This window comes from Osmerus mordax, chromosome 20 (assembly GCF_038355195.1).
Source record: "Osmerus mordax isolate fOsmMor3 chromosome 20, fOsmMor3.pri, whole genome shotgun sequence".
Lineage (NCBI taxonomy): Eukaryota > Metazoa > Chordata > Actinopteri > Osmeriformes > Osmeridae > Osmerus > Osmerus mordax.
In genome coordinates this window covers 2,614,572-2,632,023 of record NC_090069.1, presented here as the reverse complement: position 1 = coordinate 2,632,023, position 17,452 = coordinate 2,614,572, and the positions used below count along the sequence as shown (strand labels likewise).

Below are 17,452 nucleotides of genomic sequence, written 5' to 3'. Positions count from 1 at the left end.
TGAGAGCCATGGATGAGAGCTGATGCAAGGATACTGATCGGTGAAGAACGGAATCAGTCGTTCGATGGAGCGAAGAGGCAACGATTTGACGGATGCTTGCTTTCTGTACAGTATCAAAGATTTGACCATTTGTAATTTAACTCGGACTGTGCTCCTCTTTTCATGAAGCTTAGATTAGTCCTGTAAGAGACTGTGCTACTGATGGAGCCTTAAGTGGGAATGCACCAAGTATTTCCGTGTAAACAGACTTGAAATGAAACCATCACGACAGAAATTTTGATTATTTTTACCCAGAAATCATGCGTTTGGTATTGCTTTAATTTGTTTGGTTATTTTAATAGGGTACATGCACTGAAGACTACCCTCTGATATGTGGAATGTCTAGCTAGCCAAGGGAGGGGGATTTTGATGGCACTTACGACGCCAGGGAACTGCAAGAAGCAACGAATACATTTTGGATTTATAAGCAGTAGACATTTAGTATCAAGTATGAAGTTGGAATGAATGTTCAGTTGTAGTTTTTTTAACCAAAGGAAAACTATGTTTGAGCAACTGGCAACCTCCAGCGAGGTATCATCGTAAAGAGTAGGCTACGTTAAATACCAGAAGGCAACGGAGGATGAGCACCAAACTGCTATTGCTAGTTACCCCTTACCGAATGGATATTTAAGTTGATTTTGAAAATAGGATGGGACAGTGTGTAGTCAATATAAATACCTGGATACTTCCTGCATAGCTACTTTTTGCCTTTCAGTTGAAAAATAGCAAGTTCGCGGCACGCGCCTCATTGACGCTTCATGACAGAGCCTGTCAATCATGTATCTTCGTCTCGAGCTAGCAGCTTAGCAGATATTCTCTTGCTTATTCCCATTGTCAATGGACATAATTAAGCAATGCTTTTCATGATGCTCGCTAGCTAGCTAGCTAACGTCAATGCTGATGTTTTCTATCATCATGCATGCACTGACACGCTTGTTTGGATGAGCCAGAACCAACACCCCCATCATATTCAAAAACAGATCAGTAAGCCATGTCGGACTGAGGTGAACCGTGCACCATACTATTTGGAGTCCACTGTTTGTCAAGCCACAAACATAGAAGCTGCGAACAGCATCTCAGGAGAGGAAAATACTTGGTAACAACACAGATTGTTCACGTCTCTCTCGGATTCCTCTACGACCACGGACGAAATAACTCCGACCTCCGCACCAAGCAAAATGGGGTACGTATCGCGCAACACAGCTAACGTTAGCTGTCTTATGGCGTTTAACCCGTTTTAATCCCCGACAGTGTTGTCTGTTTACAGATTTCGAAGAAGACTGATTTTGTTTCTAATCATTTGGGTTTCGACACACACTGGCCACGTCATGTTTAGAGTTGGTTTGCTACTAGTTAACTCCCCTCTAGCTATATTCTATAACTGGATCACCTACGGTCCAGTCTCATGCTGGTGTACTCGGTAATTCACGGGACATGCACTTTCTTTCACTGTGAGTTGTGCTTTTATGGTGTTTTGATATTACTGTACGAATTCAAATGCACGCTATCTAGGTGCAAACTTCTATCAATGGCACTGCAATACTAATTACAGTGAAGTACTATGTGGATACTTTCCACTTAATCTCTAGTCCGTAAATCTGTAATTTATTTGATGATGGAAAGGGAAGTGTTTATGATATTGCTTCAATCGGATTGTAATAAGATGAGGAATACCTGGTCATGGTACTGTAGGAGTGGGATCGTTTCTTAAGTCTTAGTTTCATTTTGAGGGATGGGTATGGTCTGGCGTATGGAATGCTACGGCTGAAAGAAATGTCAGACACGAAAATGTGTTCCCAGTATGACACCTAATCTGGGTCCCGTGACTGTCAGAGTTAGCAGTTACAGCGTTAGTGCAGAAGGTAATGTTTTGCATAACGGATTCATGTACATGAGCACTCAAGCATGAAACTTGGCATATCTGAGTTATGCATATAGTCAAGCTGACACTGAGGCAAATACCTTTACAAAGCTTGTAGTGAAATGGTGGTTTGCCACAGCTCAAATCTGAAAAGGGTTTGGTATTCGACTTCTAATACGAGGTTCTAAGTAGTTTAGATGTATTACAGTTGGTTCCTGCTTCTTTTCTGTCTCCTCAGGACACCAGCATTTGCTTGATACTGGCTGCGGTCATTGTAGGCTTATCAATGTCCTGTAGTCAAATTAAGAATCAAATTACAAACAAAGCTGTGGCGAACTTGGTCAACAATTAAGTTAACATTAAATAGCCTTTATTTTCCTCAAAGAAACCACGTTTTGCACAACTGATGCATCCATTAGTGATTTCAGATCAAACTGATCTTGTCAAAATTAGTGCTTTGGAAGACAGACTGTACAAACGATAATTTCGGGAAACTTTTCAAAACAGTCATCCCAACCGGAGTGCATCCATGTTAACGCATCTTAAGACCTACTGAACAGAACCTACCTGAATCAGATTTGACTTTGCAACTGTTGCCAAATCAACCAGGTGTGTGGCTGTGTCTGAGCACAGACAACCTGCTGAACCTAGTTAGCATCTGTGCCACATCGCTAACGTAGAAAACGGCTCCGTTGCCAAACACACAGGCCACAGGGTGAAGACATGTCAACTTAACCGTTGTGTTATCTTCAGGTCATTCTGACCCATCAGTCATTGTGACCCACCGTCGTATTGCGACAAATTTACCGCATAAAAGTGAAGCATTTTCTTTTAATCGTTGGGCTGTCTCAGACCCCCCACACTGCAAAGGTTAAAACAAAATTATTTTTATTTGTTTTCGTATTGGGTAAAATTGGGTAAACACAACGATGGTTCGTTATGAACCTTTGGGTCATGTGACCTGAAGGCAGCGCAAGGGTTAAAGCCACGGAAAGCCCACCCTTGAAACGCAGAGGGGTCCCCAGGCACAGGTGAGCAGAGAGTGTGAAGGGACAGGGAGCTGTTGGAGAACTCACCTGCTCTCTGGGAGCAGATGGAGCCAGCATCGCCCCGCGGGCTGCCTGCTGGATGTTAACAGTGGAGAGGAGATAGGAGAAGGAAGGGCTACAACCAGCGCAGCGACAAGGAAAATCCCCAAAGCGGTTCAAACTGTCAGTTTTTTCCAGGGCCCTGACAAACCAACATGTACAGGACCTGAAAGTCAACATACGTAGGAAGAACACGGTGTGTTTAGTGTGTGTGTGTGTTTAGTGTGAGCGCTTTTGTGACCGGAAACCACACAGATCAAAGTCTGACATATGGGTATTTTGAACGAGTCTTTGCCAAACCCTTGCTGCCTCCTCTCTGCGAGTGGGTAAACTGTTAGGGAGATGAAGGGATTTGATTGGCGGATTGAGCATGTGGGAAGGAGAGGGAGGGGGGAGGGAGGGGGAAGGGGTTGGAGGACATTCGCGGCTCATGACCAGCCCTGAGTCACATGGTGGTTACCATGGCGACGTGGCAGCTAAGTTAGTAATGCAGGGATTTTGAGTCCGTTAAGCGCAGACCTGACACAGACGCCCGAGTTTCTCCCGGTGAATTTCATCGGTCATCGTTTGCTCACAGTTTAATGACCTGTATTCTTCGCACCCAGCAAATGTATCCCAATGAACTCGGATTTCAGTCAATGTGATGTGGTGGGAAAACATTGAATGTTGCCAAAATGCTGTTTAAACCCGTCACAGCGGGCATATCCCAATATATCCATGTGGTTTGGTTGTATAACTTCCAAGAATAAGGCCTCCGCTGAAACAGCCAGCCAGAGGCCACAGAAACATCCAGCCAGAGGCCTAACCGTCCAGAGAGAGTAGCAGGTGCTGGATCTCATCTGCCTTCATCTCCACCATGATTAACCCTTTTGTTATCTTCGGGTCATTCTGACCCATCAGTCATTGTGACCCACCGTCGTATTGCGACAAATTTACTTCCTACAAAAACAAAGTGAAGCATTTTCTTTTAACTGTCGGGCTGTCTCAGACCCCCCACATTGGAATGGTTAAAAGAAAATTATTTTTATTTGTTTTTGTATTGGGTAAAATTGGGTAAACACAACAATGGTTCGTTATGAACCTTTGGGTCATGTGACCCGAAGGCAGCACGAGGGTTAAGTAAGGAGCGGAATGAATAGCAGGTCAAATGAGCCTTCTCCCTGTACTTCAACATAAGCTCTGTGGAGAACAGTTAGGCTAAACATTTACATTTAGTCATTTAGCAGACGCTCTTATCCAGAGCGACTTACAGTAAGTACAGGGACATTCCCCCTGAGGCAAGTAGGGTGAAGTGCCTTGCCCAAGGACACAACGTCATTTGGCACGGCCGGGAATCGAACTGGCAACCTTCAGATTACTAGCCCGACTCCCTCACCGCTCAGCCACCTGACTCCCCAGGAAGGACCAGACCGACTCAAGAGTGCAAACCCCAGGTCATGGACAAGAGGAGTATTTACTGACCACACACAGATAAAGAGCATAATTGGAGACTGTGCCAGGGTACTTTACCCTTTGGCCATAGACAGTACCTCCCTTTGTCTGTCGCTATGCAAACACAAGGTCGGGGGCATGCATGAGCTGCTGTGTGTGGAGGAGAACTGCTGATCTGATAACATCTGCAGTCAGATTCCTCTGGCATGGCACTCGTCATTGAGCCATGCATGCCACAAAACAGTCCATTGTCGAAAGGATTATACAGTGACAATAACTCTCTCGCGCGCACACACCTGGCACCTGTCTGATAGATGACGGGGACAAGGGCTCTAAGCAAATGTTGGTTGAAGAGGAAGTGAAGTTTTCATGGCTTTAATGGGCATCAGTTTGTTTTATCTTTGCCATCAGCGCTATTGTTTCCCAATAAGACTGATATGCACTCGAGCACTGGGGGGACATCTTTAACTGCCCCTTAGTTTTTTCTGTTCGCTACAGAAACTCCCATTCCCGATCCATCCATTAACAATAGCTTTCGTGCTTTGGACATCGATTCCTGTCTTTAATCCCCGACCAGAAAAGTAACATCTTTTCCAAATGTTTCTGTTAGAACGGGCGGTGGAAGTGCTCCCCTTGCTACGAGAGATACGCTCCATATTTAGCTGACACCCCTGTGACTCTACCTTGCAGTGCAGTCAGAGTGAGTGCACTTCCACCCTCACATCACCGCTGCCTCTCTGATTAACAGAGTCTGTCTTAAATAACAGCTGCCAAGCCCCTCTTTTTCTGCCAGCTTAATTAACACGTTGGGACTTGGGACAGGAGGGGGGTGGGGGGGTGGTGGAGTGCATAACTTCCACGCTCGCAGAGAAGACCCTGTGGATATATGGGAGAAATTTTTCTCGGAGCCAAGCAATTAAAGCTTTCTCCTCACAGGACGCCAGACTGTCATCTCGTGACAGAATGAAAATGAAACGAGGCCCTGTCGAACGAACGAGCAGCTGTCTTGGTTGTATGAAAATTGTGCTGGCATTTACCAGCTAATTGTGCTGGCATCACACTCAGCTACTGGTCTGAGAGGACCAGTAGCTGAGGTTGACCTCCAGTAGGGAGGGAAGAACCAAGCCTAACAAGCCCAGGGAGACCTCACTCTGGTTGGGCAAGGGCCACTCTCTAGAGACCCTCTTCTCTGGTTTGTCCAGCCTAATTAAGCCCAAGATTGTGTGGGTAAGATAAGGGAGGGATGGAAGTGGCCAGAAAGGGCTCTGCTGGCCCCTATCCTTCTAGTTCTTGATGATCGGAGAAAGGTAGCTATGGAGACGTCATCGTCGGAGGTTAAGCTAGCCTTCTGGATAGTTCCGAAAAGTTTCGTATCCATGTAGTGCCTCTACATGACGTCAGGCATAACCAGCCCTGCACTGACTTTCCTGTTAGGGCCTAGACACACACAATTTTTCTAAAGATAGAGACCATTGTAGTCTAGTCTAGTTAGTATCTTTATCACCGACTTGACTTGCTTCTCAACAAGGAAGGTAAGGTTGAGGTTCACTCTGGTCGTGAGTGTCTTTGGAGTGGAGATTCAGTCGATGCATCCTGAACGGCGCTCCTCGCTGTGCGAGGATAGATTAAAAAAAGATGGTGATTGAAGAGCAATTCTGAGGGAGCAATTTGCCGCCATGATAAAATGCGATCGCCATAGAAAGGGCGTCAGGCAGAGAGGAGGCACCCACTGTCCTTTTCACCGTCCCAATTATAGGAACAACGTGCTCGATCACCATCTTCCATATTCAGGGTTTTTTTCCCCCCTACGCTCCTCAAAAGTGCAGACGACATCCCCGAAGCTGTGCGATTTCCCAGTCAAGAAATACAAACTTGATTTGCCCCCTCACTATCTTTTTTTACTGCTTTCTTCCATCTCTCGTGTTTCCCTTGCGAGGTGAAAGGTCTGGTCAAGAAGGCCTCAGCCATAGATGGCGTCGCCAGACATGTAAGATCTTGTCATCTAAAGAACGGGATGCTTTCCGGATGTTTCTGATCTGTGTGTGTCTGAGCAGGTGCCCGCAGGTGACCTTTACCATTGTCACGTCAGTGCAGGGACCCTCTCCCGGCAACAGATGTCCTGCTGTGCTGATGAACACTTGTGCTCCTATCTTGGGTCTTCGATAGGTTTCTGACAGAGACTCACATGGGATAGATATACCCATCATATGTTGCTTAGAAGGGATGGCTGTAAGTTTGTCTCTGTGTGTGTGTGTGTGTTTGCTCTGCAGCATTGTTCAGCTCTGGCTTTAAATTTAGAGTGACATTTGCATATCTGCCCTCGCTTTGCTTGCTTAGAGAAATATAAAAAAAACAAAGCAGAATTCCTGCCTTATCTCATCACCACCTCCCACACACAATGCAGGAGGGGTTCAAGTTAAACCCACTTCTCTCTCTGTCTCTCTCTGTCTCCCTTTGTCTGTCTGTCTCTCTCTGTGTCTCTCTCTGTCTCTCTCTGTCTCCCTCTGTCTCTCTCTGTCTCTCTCTTCTCTCCCTCTCTCTCTGTCTCTCTCTCTGTCTCCCTCTGTCTCTCTCTGTCTCCCTCTGTCTCTCTCTTCTCTCCCTCTCTCTCTCTGTCTCTCTCTGTCTCCCTCTCTCTGTCTCCCTCTCTCTCTCTCTGTCTCTCTCTCTCATGCCTTATTCCACAGCTTGTTATGTCGTCCCCCATTTCTCTGGCTACCTCCTCGGCCCACCTTTGACTTTGTCCTCCAGGAAGCTCTCGGTCTTCGATCGGTTCACCTCTCTCTCTCTTTTCCCCCCTCCTGTTTATCGCTATCTCCAGTCCTAGCCTGGCTCCCTCTGTCCCCACCCTCCCCGGTCACCTGGTTCCCTGATGTTAGCGATAGCCTAATTACCCGATGGTGGAATAACTTATCGGGGACCAATTACGAGGGCTCGTAGGAAGCTTCTCTCTAGCCTCGGGGACTAGCGTGGCTAGGTGTGGCACCGAGGATGAGTCACCTGAAGACACTGCTGCTCCACCTAACATTCTTTACACTAATAAAGATACACTATCGACTACAATGAATGGAGTGGGAGAGTCGTTTGTCTTTGTTGCTACCGTTCTGGCTTCTTGAATGCGTTGCTCCCTACTGAGTCCATTGAATCGACTCCCAACATTCATCCACTCGTTGGTGGTGATTCATTCATTCAGCCGGGGGCTGTTTTTATACGGCTCGACCGAAGCCTCTTTGCTAATGTGCAGCTGGCTTGAAGAGATGGCCCGCACTTAGGCGATGCAGAAATGGTTGTGTGAGTGAGAGAACGAGAGAGTTTTTGGAGAGATGTATGTTTGTGTAAGAGAACACACACTGGGGCCTCCGTGTGTGTGTGTGTGTGTGTTTTTGCTTCCCCGGTCATGGGCAGTGCAGTGCTGCGAACAGCAGGAGAGGGTGAATAATGGATGTGTAGAGATCTGGAAGGCTGTCTCTCACCTAACTTGACTCCCACCATCTCAGGCCTGACTCTACCATGGGTAAACAGGGATGTGGACCTGTACTGTATGAGGAAGGCCTATCACAGAGTCCTAGGGCTAAAACTCAAGTATATCCTGAATAATGTGGTGACCTTTGTGATATTTTTGTCGAAATTGAGTTAATTACATATACAACCTACATATTAACCTCTGGATGGTGTTCATGTGATGATAACGTGTTTTTATGCTTGTAGGCCTTCCAACTTGGCATCATTAGGTTCTACTTTCCATCCATCCAATCATGCGCGTCAATGAGAACCGGAGGACCAATAATAAAACGGTTCCGTGACGTCATCAGATCTTAAGCTGACGGGGTTGTGTTTGATGTCAGCAGCGTTTATGTTTCTTGTGGTATTTTAATCTGGGTATTCCTGGCTGTTTACCCCACATAACCCCTGAGAGAGCCACCAATGGGAGCGCCCAATTAGCCTAGCCTACGATGGCACTGACAGAATGTCCGTGTCAGAGCTTCCCCCATGCAGACGTTGCACATTTCTAGGCTATTTTCTTCACCGTTGGGTCGATTTTTAGTTTCCGTCCATTTTTTTTAATCAACTATAAGTTTACATGCTGGCTTTCTGATAGGGCAATGGCATTTACTTGGTATTTTCTGTACTTTCTCTCTGTTTATTTCTTTCTGTTTCTCTTTCTCTCTCTGCTGCAGGGAGCAGCCAATCTTCAGCACGCGGGCCCATGTCTTCCAGATCGACCCCACTACAAAGAAGAACTGGGTTCCGACCAGTAAACATGCCGTCACGGTCTCCTACTTCTTTGACAGTACCCGGAACGTCTACCGCATCATAAGCTTAGATGGGCCCAAGGTGTGTGTGTGGGTTGTGTGTTTACATGCATTTTTCTCTGTTTACGTTCTTGGAATCGGTGTCAGAAATGTCTGTCTGTGCATCTGTGATGGTTTCAGAGAGGGCTGGAGGGAAGGAGAGAGAGGGAGAGACAGACAGACAGACAGACAGACAGACAGAGAGAGAGAGAGAGACAGAGAGAGAGACAGACAGAGAGAGAGACAGACCGAGAGACAGACCGAGAGACAGACAGAGAGAGAGAGAGACAGAGAGAGAGAGAGACAGAGAGAGAGAGAGACAGAGAGACAAGCCTGCTGCCTCCCCCAGGCTCTGGCCTATCAGAACGTCAGACGCTGCACAGAATCAGAATGGGATTTATTCGCCATGAAAGTTTGCACAGACAAGGAAGTCTCCGACTGTTAGCCTACGCCGATTCATAGATTACAGCCGATCACACACTCAGATACGTACGTTCTTCAACCTCATCTGGATGAGCCGAGAAAATAATTTGATCCCGTCCTTTGCACTTACGAGAATAAACAAATACTTTCCGAGTCCCCCTGCAGACTACTTTTGCCAGCCGTGTTTCCATGGGCGGCAGCAGATCCCCACAGCGGTGGCAAGGGGGGCGGCGTTGGTCTTATTTTAGTCTCCGTTCGGGGTGCAGGAGAGGAGTTATTTTAGCTGAGGTGGTTATGTAATGTCCTGCGCTCGTCTCTCCGCTGTTGTCTGCGTGACCCCTGGTGAGTGGGCGATCTCAGCTGTGCGGCGCTCTCCGCTGGATATAGCAGGAGGAAGAACAGGGGCCCTGGCACGCCTTCACACGGGGAGAGCTGTCGCAGACAACACCGCGGGAATAGACACGAGCACAGAGTCGACGCTTTTAATTCAAACGCAGACCCACTTATAAGTGGCGTTCCGGCACATAGACCCCCTTCCTCCTCCCTCCCACACACCCACACACACATATACACAGACCCCACACACGCGCGCACACACGCCTCTGCCTACTCGCTCTCTGGATCTACATCGCTCTCTTCCCACCTCCCACTCCATCCCCATTCTCTGGTCGATGCCAGTTGAGTGAATCGGGCCTCGCTGGGCCCCTCTCGTTATCGATTGCTTCCTGTTTGGCAATCAATACAAGTGCAAACGCTGTACACACACATGCATGTGCGTGTACACACACACAGAGAGCGGCAGAGAGATAACAGGCTCTCTTCCAGTCACAGTTGCTCTAGGCAACTATCCTTGCTTACACAAATTGTACTTTCGTCTGAGGCAAGAAAGCTTTCTGGTGGAGAGGGAGCCCAAGTACTGGGCGTGGCCCTTTTTTCCCCTCATGAGTCACTGTAGTGTGTTTTTTTTTTTTTCCTCAGGCCATCATCAACAGCACGATCACTCCCAACATGACGTTCACCAAGACATCCCAGAAGTTTGGCCAGTGGGCCGACAGCCGTGCCAACACCGTGTACGGGCTGGGCTTCTCCTCTGAGGGCCACCTGGTCAAGGTCAGGACCACAGGCCTGCACATACCTGGTGTCTCTCTGTCTCTCTCTCTGTGTCTCTCTCTCTGTGTGTCTCTCTCTGTGTCTCTCTCTCTCTGTGTCTCTCTCTCTGTCTCTCTCTCTCTCTGTGTCTCTCTCTCTCTGTGTCTCTCTGTGTCTCTCTCTCTCTGTGTCTCTCTGTCTCTGTCTCTCAATCTCTGTCTTTGTCTCTCTCTCTGTCCCTTCCTTCCTCCCTCCCCCTCTCTCTCTCTCTCCATCCCACCCACCCACCCACCCTCCCTCCCTCCCTCCCTCCCTACCTACCTCCTCTCTCTCTCTCTCTCTCTCTCTCTCTCTCTCTCTCTCTCTCTCTCTCTCTCTCTCTCTCTCTCTCTCTCTCTCTCTCTCTCTCTCTCTCTCTCTCTCACTTCACCTCCACCGTCTAGTGTTTCTCACACCCCTGCCTCTGTCCCAGTTTGCAGAGAAGTTCACCGAGTTCAAAGAGGCAGCCCGGCTAGCCAAGGAGAAGTCTCAAGAGAAAACCGAGCTCACCAGCACTCCCTCGCAGGTAACCTCCCCTCCACCCCTCCTAGTCTGAACGTGTGGTCATGACAACTAGTCTTACCCACAGGGCTAGGCGGTCACGAGGACCAGGAAATTTGTTGTGTTCTACCAACTGCTAAAATGTTCATCTCGGGGTGACGTTGTTCTAGGAGTGGCAAGAACTGGGCATGTTCACGCGTGCATTCCCCCACTCCCAGCTCCTTCTCTGAAAAGTTCTTTAGTCACGTGTTACAACCCCTCCTATTGAGATTACATGTTCTCATTTGAAACCCTTTTCACTGCTATGGCCAAGTGAATCACCTTGTTGGGGCCTGATTGACCCCTGTGCTCTGCCCATCAACTCTTCCTCCAGGTTGCAGCTGTAAGGAAATATGTTTTGTCTGTCAACAAACCTGGTATAAAGAAGGTAAAAAAATAATAATAATAAACCATAACGCCATAACCTCAGTCTGATTCCTCCCTGGCCTAATCCTAGATGACATTGTTGCCCCCCCCCCCCACCCCCCCACCCAGCTTTCATCTAACTCACTCACTCCTCCAGCGCTCTCCCCAGAACAGTGCCACCTAGTGGCCTCATGTACACAGAACGGCGACTACAGAGGCCTGCTCACAGTAAAGCCAAATCTCATTGTGATCTGGGAAGTGTAAAATATCACTATTCCACTCTTTGGGGAAAGACCTGTCCTTAGTGTGGATGTGATGCCCTCTACCCTTCTAATCTCAGATTAACACTCAGATTAACCCCATTTCAGTGTCACATTAACTCACCCAACCCGCCAACCACCCCCCCCCCCCCGCCCTCCACCCCCTCTCCCCTTCAGCTCAAGGCATCCATGCTCCTAGATACTCATGTTTCATTTTCGACAGCTGATAATCAACTGTGCTGCCTTGGAAATCAAACGAAAACGTTTTGGAAGCAGAGTGTAAATCTGTGAACAGATATTCAGTTTTTTTTGGCGCTAGAGCGGGCTTCCTTCACCCAGCGCCTGCCTTGAGATCGTTTGACATGTAAACCGTTTCATGTGCCGGCCGTTCTGGTCCAATCAGGAGTCGGCGAGCGGCGACCTCCTGTCCCCCCTGACCCCGGAGAGCATCAACGGCACAGACGACGAGAGGGTCACGCCAGACACGCCGCAACACCCGGAACCCCGAGCGGAAACCCCCCAGTCACTGCCCTTCTCACACAGGTAGGCCCTGAAGCCTGGGACCGGAGTAGAAGGCTAAGCCCAGAATAGCTACACCTCATTGGGTATAGATAGTAGATTAACGAGGCCCTTAATGCCTCAAATCCTGCACGTACGAAGGCCCAGGCCTTTCATTTTTCAACACCATGTTCGTAGAGTATATAATTTATCGAGTGTACATTTGAGATCTTTATTAGCAGTACCACTCTGTAGTGAGCATCTGCGTCCGGTCAAGCTCCTTGTTCTCCATCCAAACCAGAACATACACAGAGCTACATGCTACTCTCATGTTCTCTGTAGCGGAGGGCTTTACTAGCCCACAGAGGCCTCCATTTAGAGTGCTGATGTCAAAGGAAATCGGCACAGCACAGCACATTCCAGGATGGACGTGTCGATTCGTTCATTCATTATTTATCCTGTCCCAGAAGCCCCGGCACAGCAGAGAAACATTGCATTAAAACACCACGCGTGGCTCGTATTAATTATGAATCGCTAAACGAGCGCGACTTTTGCCTTTCGCAGCCACTGCGCGTCGTTTCCCTCGGGTCGGCTTGGCCTCGGGGGGGGGGGCGTTGCTAGGGGGTGTTGCTAAGGGCCCGATGACTGTAGGACATGAACTTAAAACACACACAGCTCGTTAATGACCGTAGCGCAATTAGACCCCCTGTCCCAGGGTTAGTCCCTGAAGGCCCACAGCCACTCTCCCGTCCAGCTCATAAATCACTGGGTCACTAATCAAGGTGCATCTGATTGACCGCTGGCCTCGCTGCCTGGCTATGCGCCTAACAACCCTGTCCGTCCGTCTGTCTATGTGGGGGTCCAGCTCGTCCAGCATCAACAAGCACTGGGAGGCGGAGCTGGCGGCGCTGAAGGGGAACAACGCCAAACTGACGGCGGCGCTGCTCGAGTCCACGGCCAACGTGAAGCAGTGGAAGCAGCAGCTGGGGGCCTATCAGGAGGAGGCAGAGAGACTGCACAAGCGGGTCAGACCACCCTGCAGACTGTCCTGCTGACCACCCTGCATACTGTCCTGCTGACCACACTACAGACTGTCCTGCTGACCACACTACAGACTGTCCTGCTGACCACCCTGCAGACTGTCCTGCTGACCACCCTACAGACTGTCCTGCTGACCACACTACAGACTGTCCTGCTGACCACCCTGCAGACTGTCCTGCTGACCACCCTACAGACTGTCCTGCTGACCACACTACAGACTGTCCTACTGACCACACTACAGACTGTCCTGCTGACCACCCTACAGACTGTCCTGCTGACCACCCTGCAGACTGTACTACTGACCACCCTGCAGACTGTCCTGCTGACCACACTACAGACTGTACTACTGACCACCCTGCAGACTGTCCTGCTGACCACACTACAGACTGTCCTACTGACCACACTACAGTCTACTCTATAGACCACATACAGCCTGTCCTACAGATCATTTTGGCATGACTCCACTTTGCAGACTTTCCTCCAGACTTTCCTCCAGACAGCCCTACAGGAGTAGACTGGGGATGTGTTCGATACTGTGACGTCTACAGAGACAGCACACTACAGAGCACAAACTGGTTATTGAAACAAACCGTATAATTGGACAGCTGAGATCGTACAGGTGGAAAGGACAGGGGAGAGCTTATGGAATAATGAAGGATACGGGCGTGTGTGTGTGTGTGTTTCCATAGGTCACAGAGCTAGAGTGTGTGAGCGGTCAGACTACAGTGATTAAATCTCAGAAGACCGAACTCAACCAGACGATAGAGGAGTTGGAGTCTGAGTTAAAGGCCAAGGAGGAGGTAACGTGTGTGTGTGTGTGCAGGTGTGTGCCTGTGTGTGAGTGCAGGGTGTGTGTGTCACACACAAGACTATATGCTTGCTACCGTATACTTGCTATCACCATTGTAACTTCCGTTTCCAACCTGGCGCCTGCCTGCAGGAACTGGAGAGGCTGAAGGCGGAAGTGGAGAGTGCCAACGAGTTCCAGACCCAGAAGGACTCGCTAGCGCAGAAACTGAAGGTGAACCTGAATGCACAGCACCACCGCTCACAATGTGACGTGACACAGCACACATGCCTAGTACAGAAGTGAAGAATCCTCCTCATCCTCTCTTCCTCCTCCTCTCTTCCACTCTTCCCTTCCTTCTCCTCCTCTCCTCCTCCTCATCCTCCCTTCCTCCTCCTCCTCTCCTCCCTTCCTCCTCCTCCTCTCCTCCCTTCCTCCTCCTCTCCTCCCCAGGACACCGAGTCGAGGAACCAGGTCCTGGAGGCTCAGCTGGGTGAGATGGAGCAGCGTCTGGAGGGCAGTCAGCTGGAGAGGGAGGCCTTCCGCAAGAGCCTGCGCTCCCTCCTGGAGCTGCTGGACGGCAAGATCTTCGAGCTGACCGAGCTCCGAGACAGCCTGGCCAAGCTCATCGAGAGCAGCTAAGAGGCCGGGCGCTGCCCCCTGGTGGAGCGCTCCGGCCACTGCACCCTCGCCATCGATCCCCAACGCAGCAGTGTAGACTTGCGCCGTGAGGCAAGCGACCCCGAAATATTTAAATTGACATAAATACCACTCACCTGCATTCTGCATGCGGGCACTTGACCGGGAGGAGAAAAACACTCATATTGCTGGTGAATGAATAGCTTTCATTCTCCGATTTTGATGATTTACGCTCATGTAACGACACTGGTACTCCTGTATAGATAGTTTTTTGGGTTAACGCGCACACGCTCACGTCTCTTCACGTCTCTTCATGTTTACACGAGAGGCTACCGCTGGCCTCTGCCTTCCCCCTGCTCCCCTCACACCGTGCAGAGCGGGAGCTCTGACGACACGTCCGCTAGTCAGTCACCCCAGGTTGGACGCTTTATTTCTGGCTTGCATTCCTTTTGAGAAGATACCCCCCCCCCTAATCCTGAAAGAAACCCTTTTTGTTTTTTAAAGGGGGTTAACCTTCCATCACAAAAGCCTGGACAGTAAGACGACAGCTCTGATTTTGTGCTTTTCTTTAGTGCGTTGTTCTGTCACCCAGTGGTGGTGAAGTTTGTTTATATTTGTTGTCCTCCAATCATTCAGGTTTCTTTTTTTTTGTATTATCATTATTATTGTTATTATTATTATTATAGCTCATATTGACAGGGATGTCATTGTCAGCCAAATGAACAGTCAGACCAGATGAGAAAAGACTGCTTGATAAGACTTCAAGGTCACTAGGACATCTGAACTCTCGAGGTCACGGTTCATTAAGAAATGCCCTTTGTGTGAACTTGGCAAACTCGGTGTCACCCTTTTCGTTTGAGATGAGAAACCCCAGCCCAGCCCCACTGGTGTGAGGGGCCTGGGATCATGCGTCTTTTATCCACTACAGTAAATGAGCAATACAAAGAGAGCGCGTTTAGAAGTCAAACTCTTTATCAGTCTCACTTTCAGGTATTTAACTCCTCTTCTCGGACGCGTGAGACTGACCACCAATCGAGGCGCTGCAGTCGTGCTTTAGCAGCGAGTGACGGTCTTGTTCGTTTCTACACACGGTTTTGTATGAATACTAATATAACAACTTTATAGTGCACTTGTGAAAATGGAATTGTATGTTTGGGTGAATCCATAGAGAAGATTTTTGTTTTATTTTCCCTGTTGTTATTGTTGCGACTTGAAGTGCAATGATTGAACTATGTTTTTTAGTTTTAATTTATTATCCAAGCTATGTATTGACTATGATTATTATTATTATGATACGAAACAAAGATGTTTTCTTTTCTTTGAACCTCATGATTTGTACTTGTTTTTTTAGTGTCTGGTATGTGGGCGTCACGGCTGGTGTTTTCTTAGGTGTGGAAACTGGCAATATTTTTGAACTATTACACAAAGGAAATGGAAATTGAGACACTTGTCGCAGACGAGATTTGCAAAGAACTTTTTTTCCTTTTGCCAAATATGTTTTCCTGTACAGAATATTAATTTTGCTGATGTTGCCTTTGGTACAAAGATGCATCAATGGTAGCTAACTACGGTACTTTTTGTGGGGTTTACTATTGCCAAAAATCTGTGATAATGTAAGAAAAATATATATTATATGTATATCTGAAGAACACTATTTAAGGGCTTGTTGTTGGTTCTGGTATATTTGGGCGACACGCATGGCCATTCTGGTCAGCCTCATCATGACGTTTAAATTATGAACCGTAAAATTAGTTTGAAAGGGAATAACCTTTGAATGATTTTAAATGTTGATTATACCACATGCTTAAAACACAATTTTAATTTTCAGTTTCTAATAAAAACAAAAATAAGAACGTAATAAAGGGTTTTCGTTTTTTGCTTAAACGTAATTTAAATGTGGAGGGATAGGAGCATGGATTATCTGCAGCGTGGGAAGCTAGTCACATGACATTGGAAATAATCAGCTATGTTTCGATGTAATCAATGGTTTTTCCAGTCAGTGGGCATGCTAGGATTCATTGAACTTCCTGGACCCACAGTGTAAAAATCTCGTTTTACCTAAAGGTTGATAGATCTGTCATATGCCGTATCAAACCAAACATGACGGGAATACATTTTGATTGTTTTATTTTGAAAGGAAAATATATCATTGGAATATACAAAGCGGTTAGGAATGTAATGATAGGAAAAGACAGGAATAAATGCAAAAAACATCTTAAAAAGCACATTTACATTTGTATGGTATTGCTTTAAAAATCCTTACTCCCATTTTTCTAAAATATTAAGTCTTTCTCAATAAATACTTGACTTTGAGCATGCCGATGTATTTTCAGGATTTACATTTCATTACAGTATTATACATGACAAATAATTAGTTTTCGGTTTCACATAATATTGCACTTACACCCAGTTACCTGCTCTTCAATTTGGACCAATCATGCATCAGGTCACAGCAGTCAGGGGTTTCTGAAGTCAACGGTTATTTTTGTTTGAGAGAGAATGCCTAAAAATGGAAAATACGGTATTTGGATTGGATTTATGTATTGACCTAACAAAGACGGGTATAAAACCTAACTACATCAAAACATCTAAATACAATGAAAAGTGGACAGAGTTGTGAATGGTGGGTTAACAGTGGGGATGAGTCAACAGTGGAGACAAGCTGCCCCTTCGCTAGTTACTGCTGCACAGGAAGTCAACTCCTAGATCTCATCCACTTCATTTCACCAAGACGACGCGAGGGAAGGAAGCAAGCCAGACTGTTGAGACGCAGCCCAAATGTGAAAACACTGCAGAAAGTCGCACGATTGGGGTTTTAACGAGTTGCCATGATGACACAGTATTCAAGAAAGAGATGGGAGACCGCTAAATACTATAAGTGTCAAAATACTTAAACTGGCCTGAAGTCTACGAGGACAGCAGTCTGTTTTACAGTTCAATCACAGCCAACCAGATTCTTCATCCTCAGTGCATGCGTTTCATTACAGTAAAAAGAAAAGGTTCTTCCGTTTTTTGGAGAAAACTTTTGACACAACCCATACATAATTAAAACATGGTCA

At 47.4% G+C, this 17,452-nt stretch overlaps 2 protein-coding genes across 2 annotated transcripts in view; one reads left to right on the top strand and one right to left on the bottom strand.

Moving 5' to 3' along the window:
* The first annotated feature begins 884 nt into the window (after window positions 1–884).
* On the top strand, window positions 885–17,331 carry LOC136964264 (homer protein homolog 1-like). Its single transcript, XM_067258296.1, has 9 exons — window positions 885–1,222; window positions 8,598–8,754; window positions 10,113–10,244; window positions 10,696–10,788; window positions 11,832–11,971; window positions 12,792–12,951; window positions 13,657–13,767; window positions 13,908–13,988; window positions 14,208–17,331. The coding sequence occupies exons 1-9, from the start codon at window positions 1,218–1,220 to the stop codon at window positions 14,394–14,396; spliced, it is 1,068 nt and encodes a 355-aa protein (XP_067114397.1). The 5' UTR covers window positions 885–1,217; the 3' UTR covers window positions 14,397–17,331.
* Window positions 7,013–17,452, bottom strand: part of bhmt (betaine-homocysteine methyltransferase) — a 32,984-nt gene continuing 22,544 nt past the window's right edge. The window contains exon 9 of the mRNA XM_067258295.1: window positions 7,013–7,023. The gene's annotated coding sequence lies outside the window, so the exon portion shown is untranslated. The remainder of the gene's footprint in view (window positions 7,024–17,452) is intronic.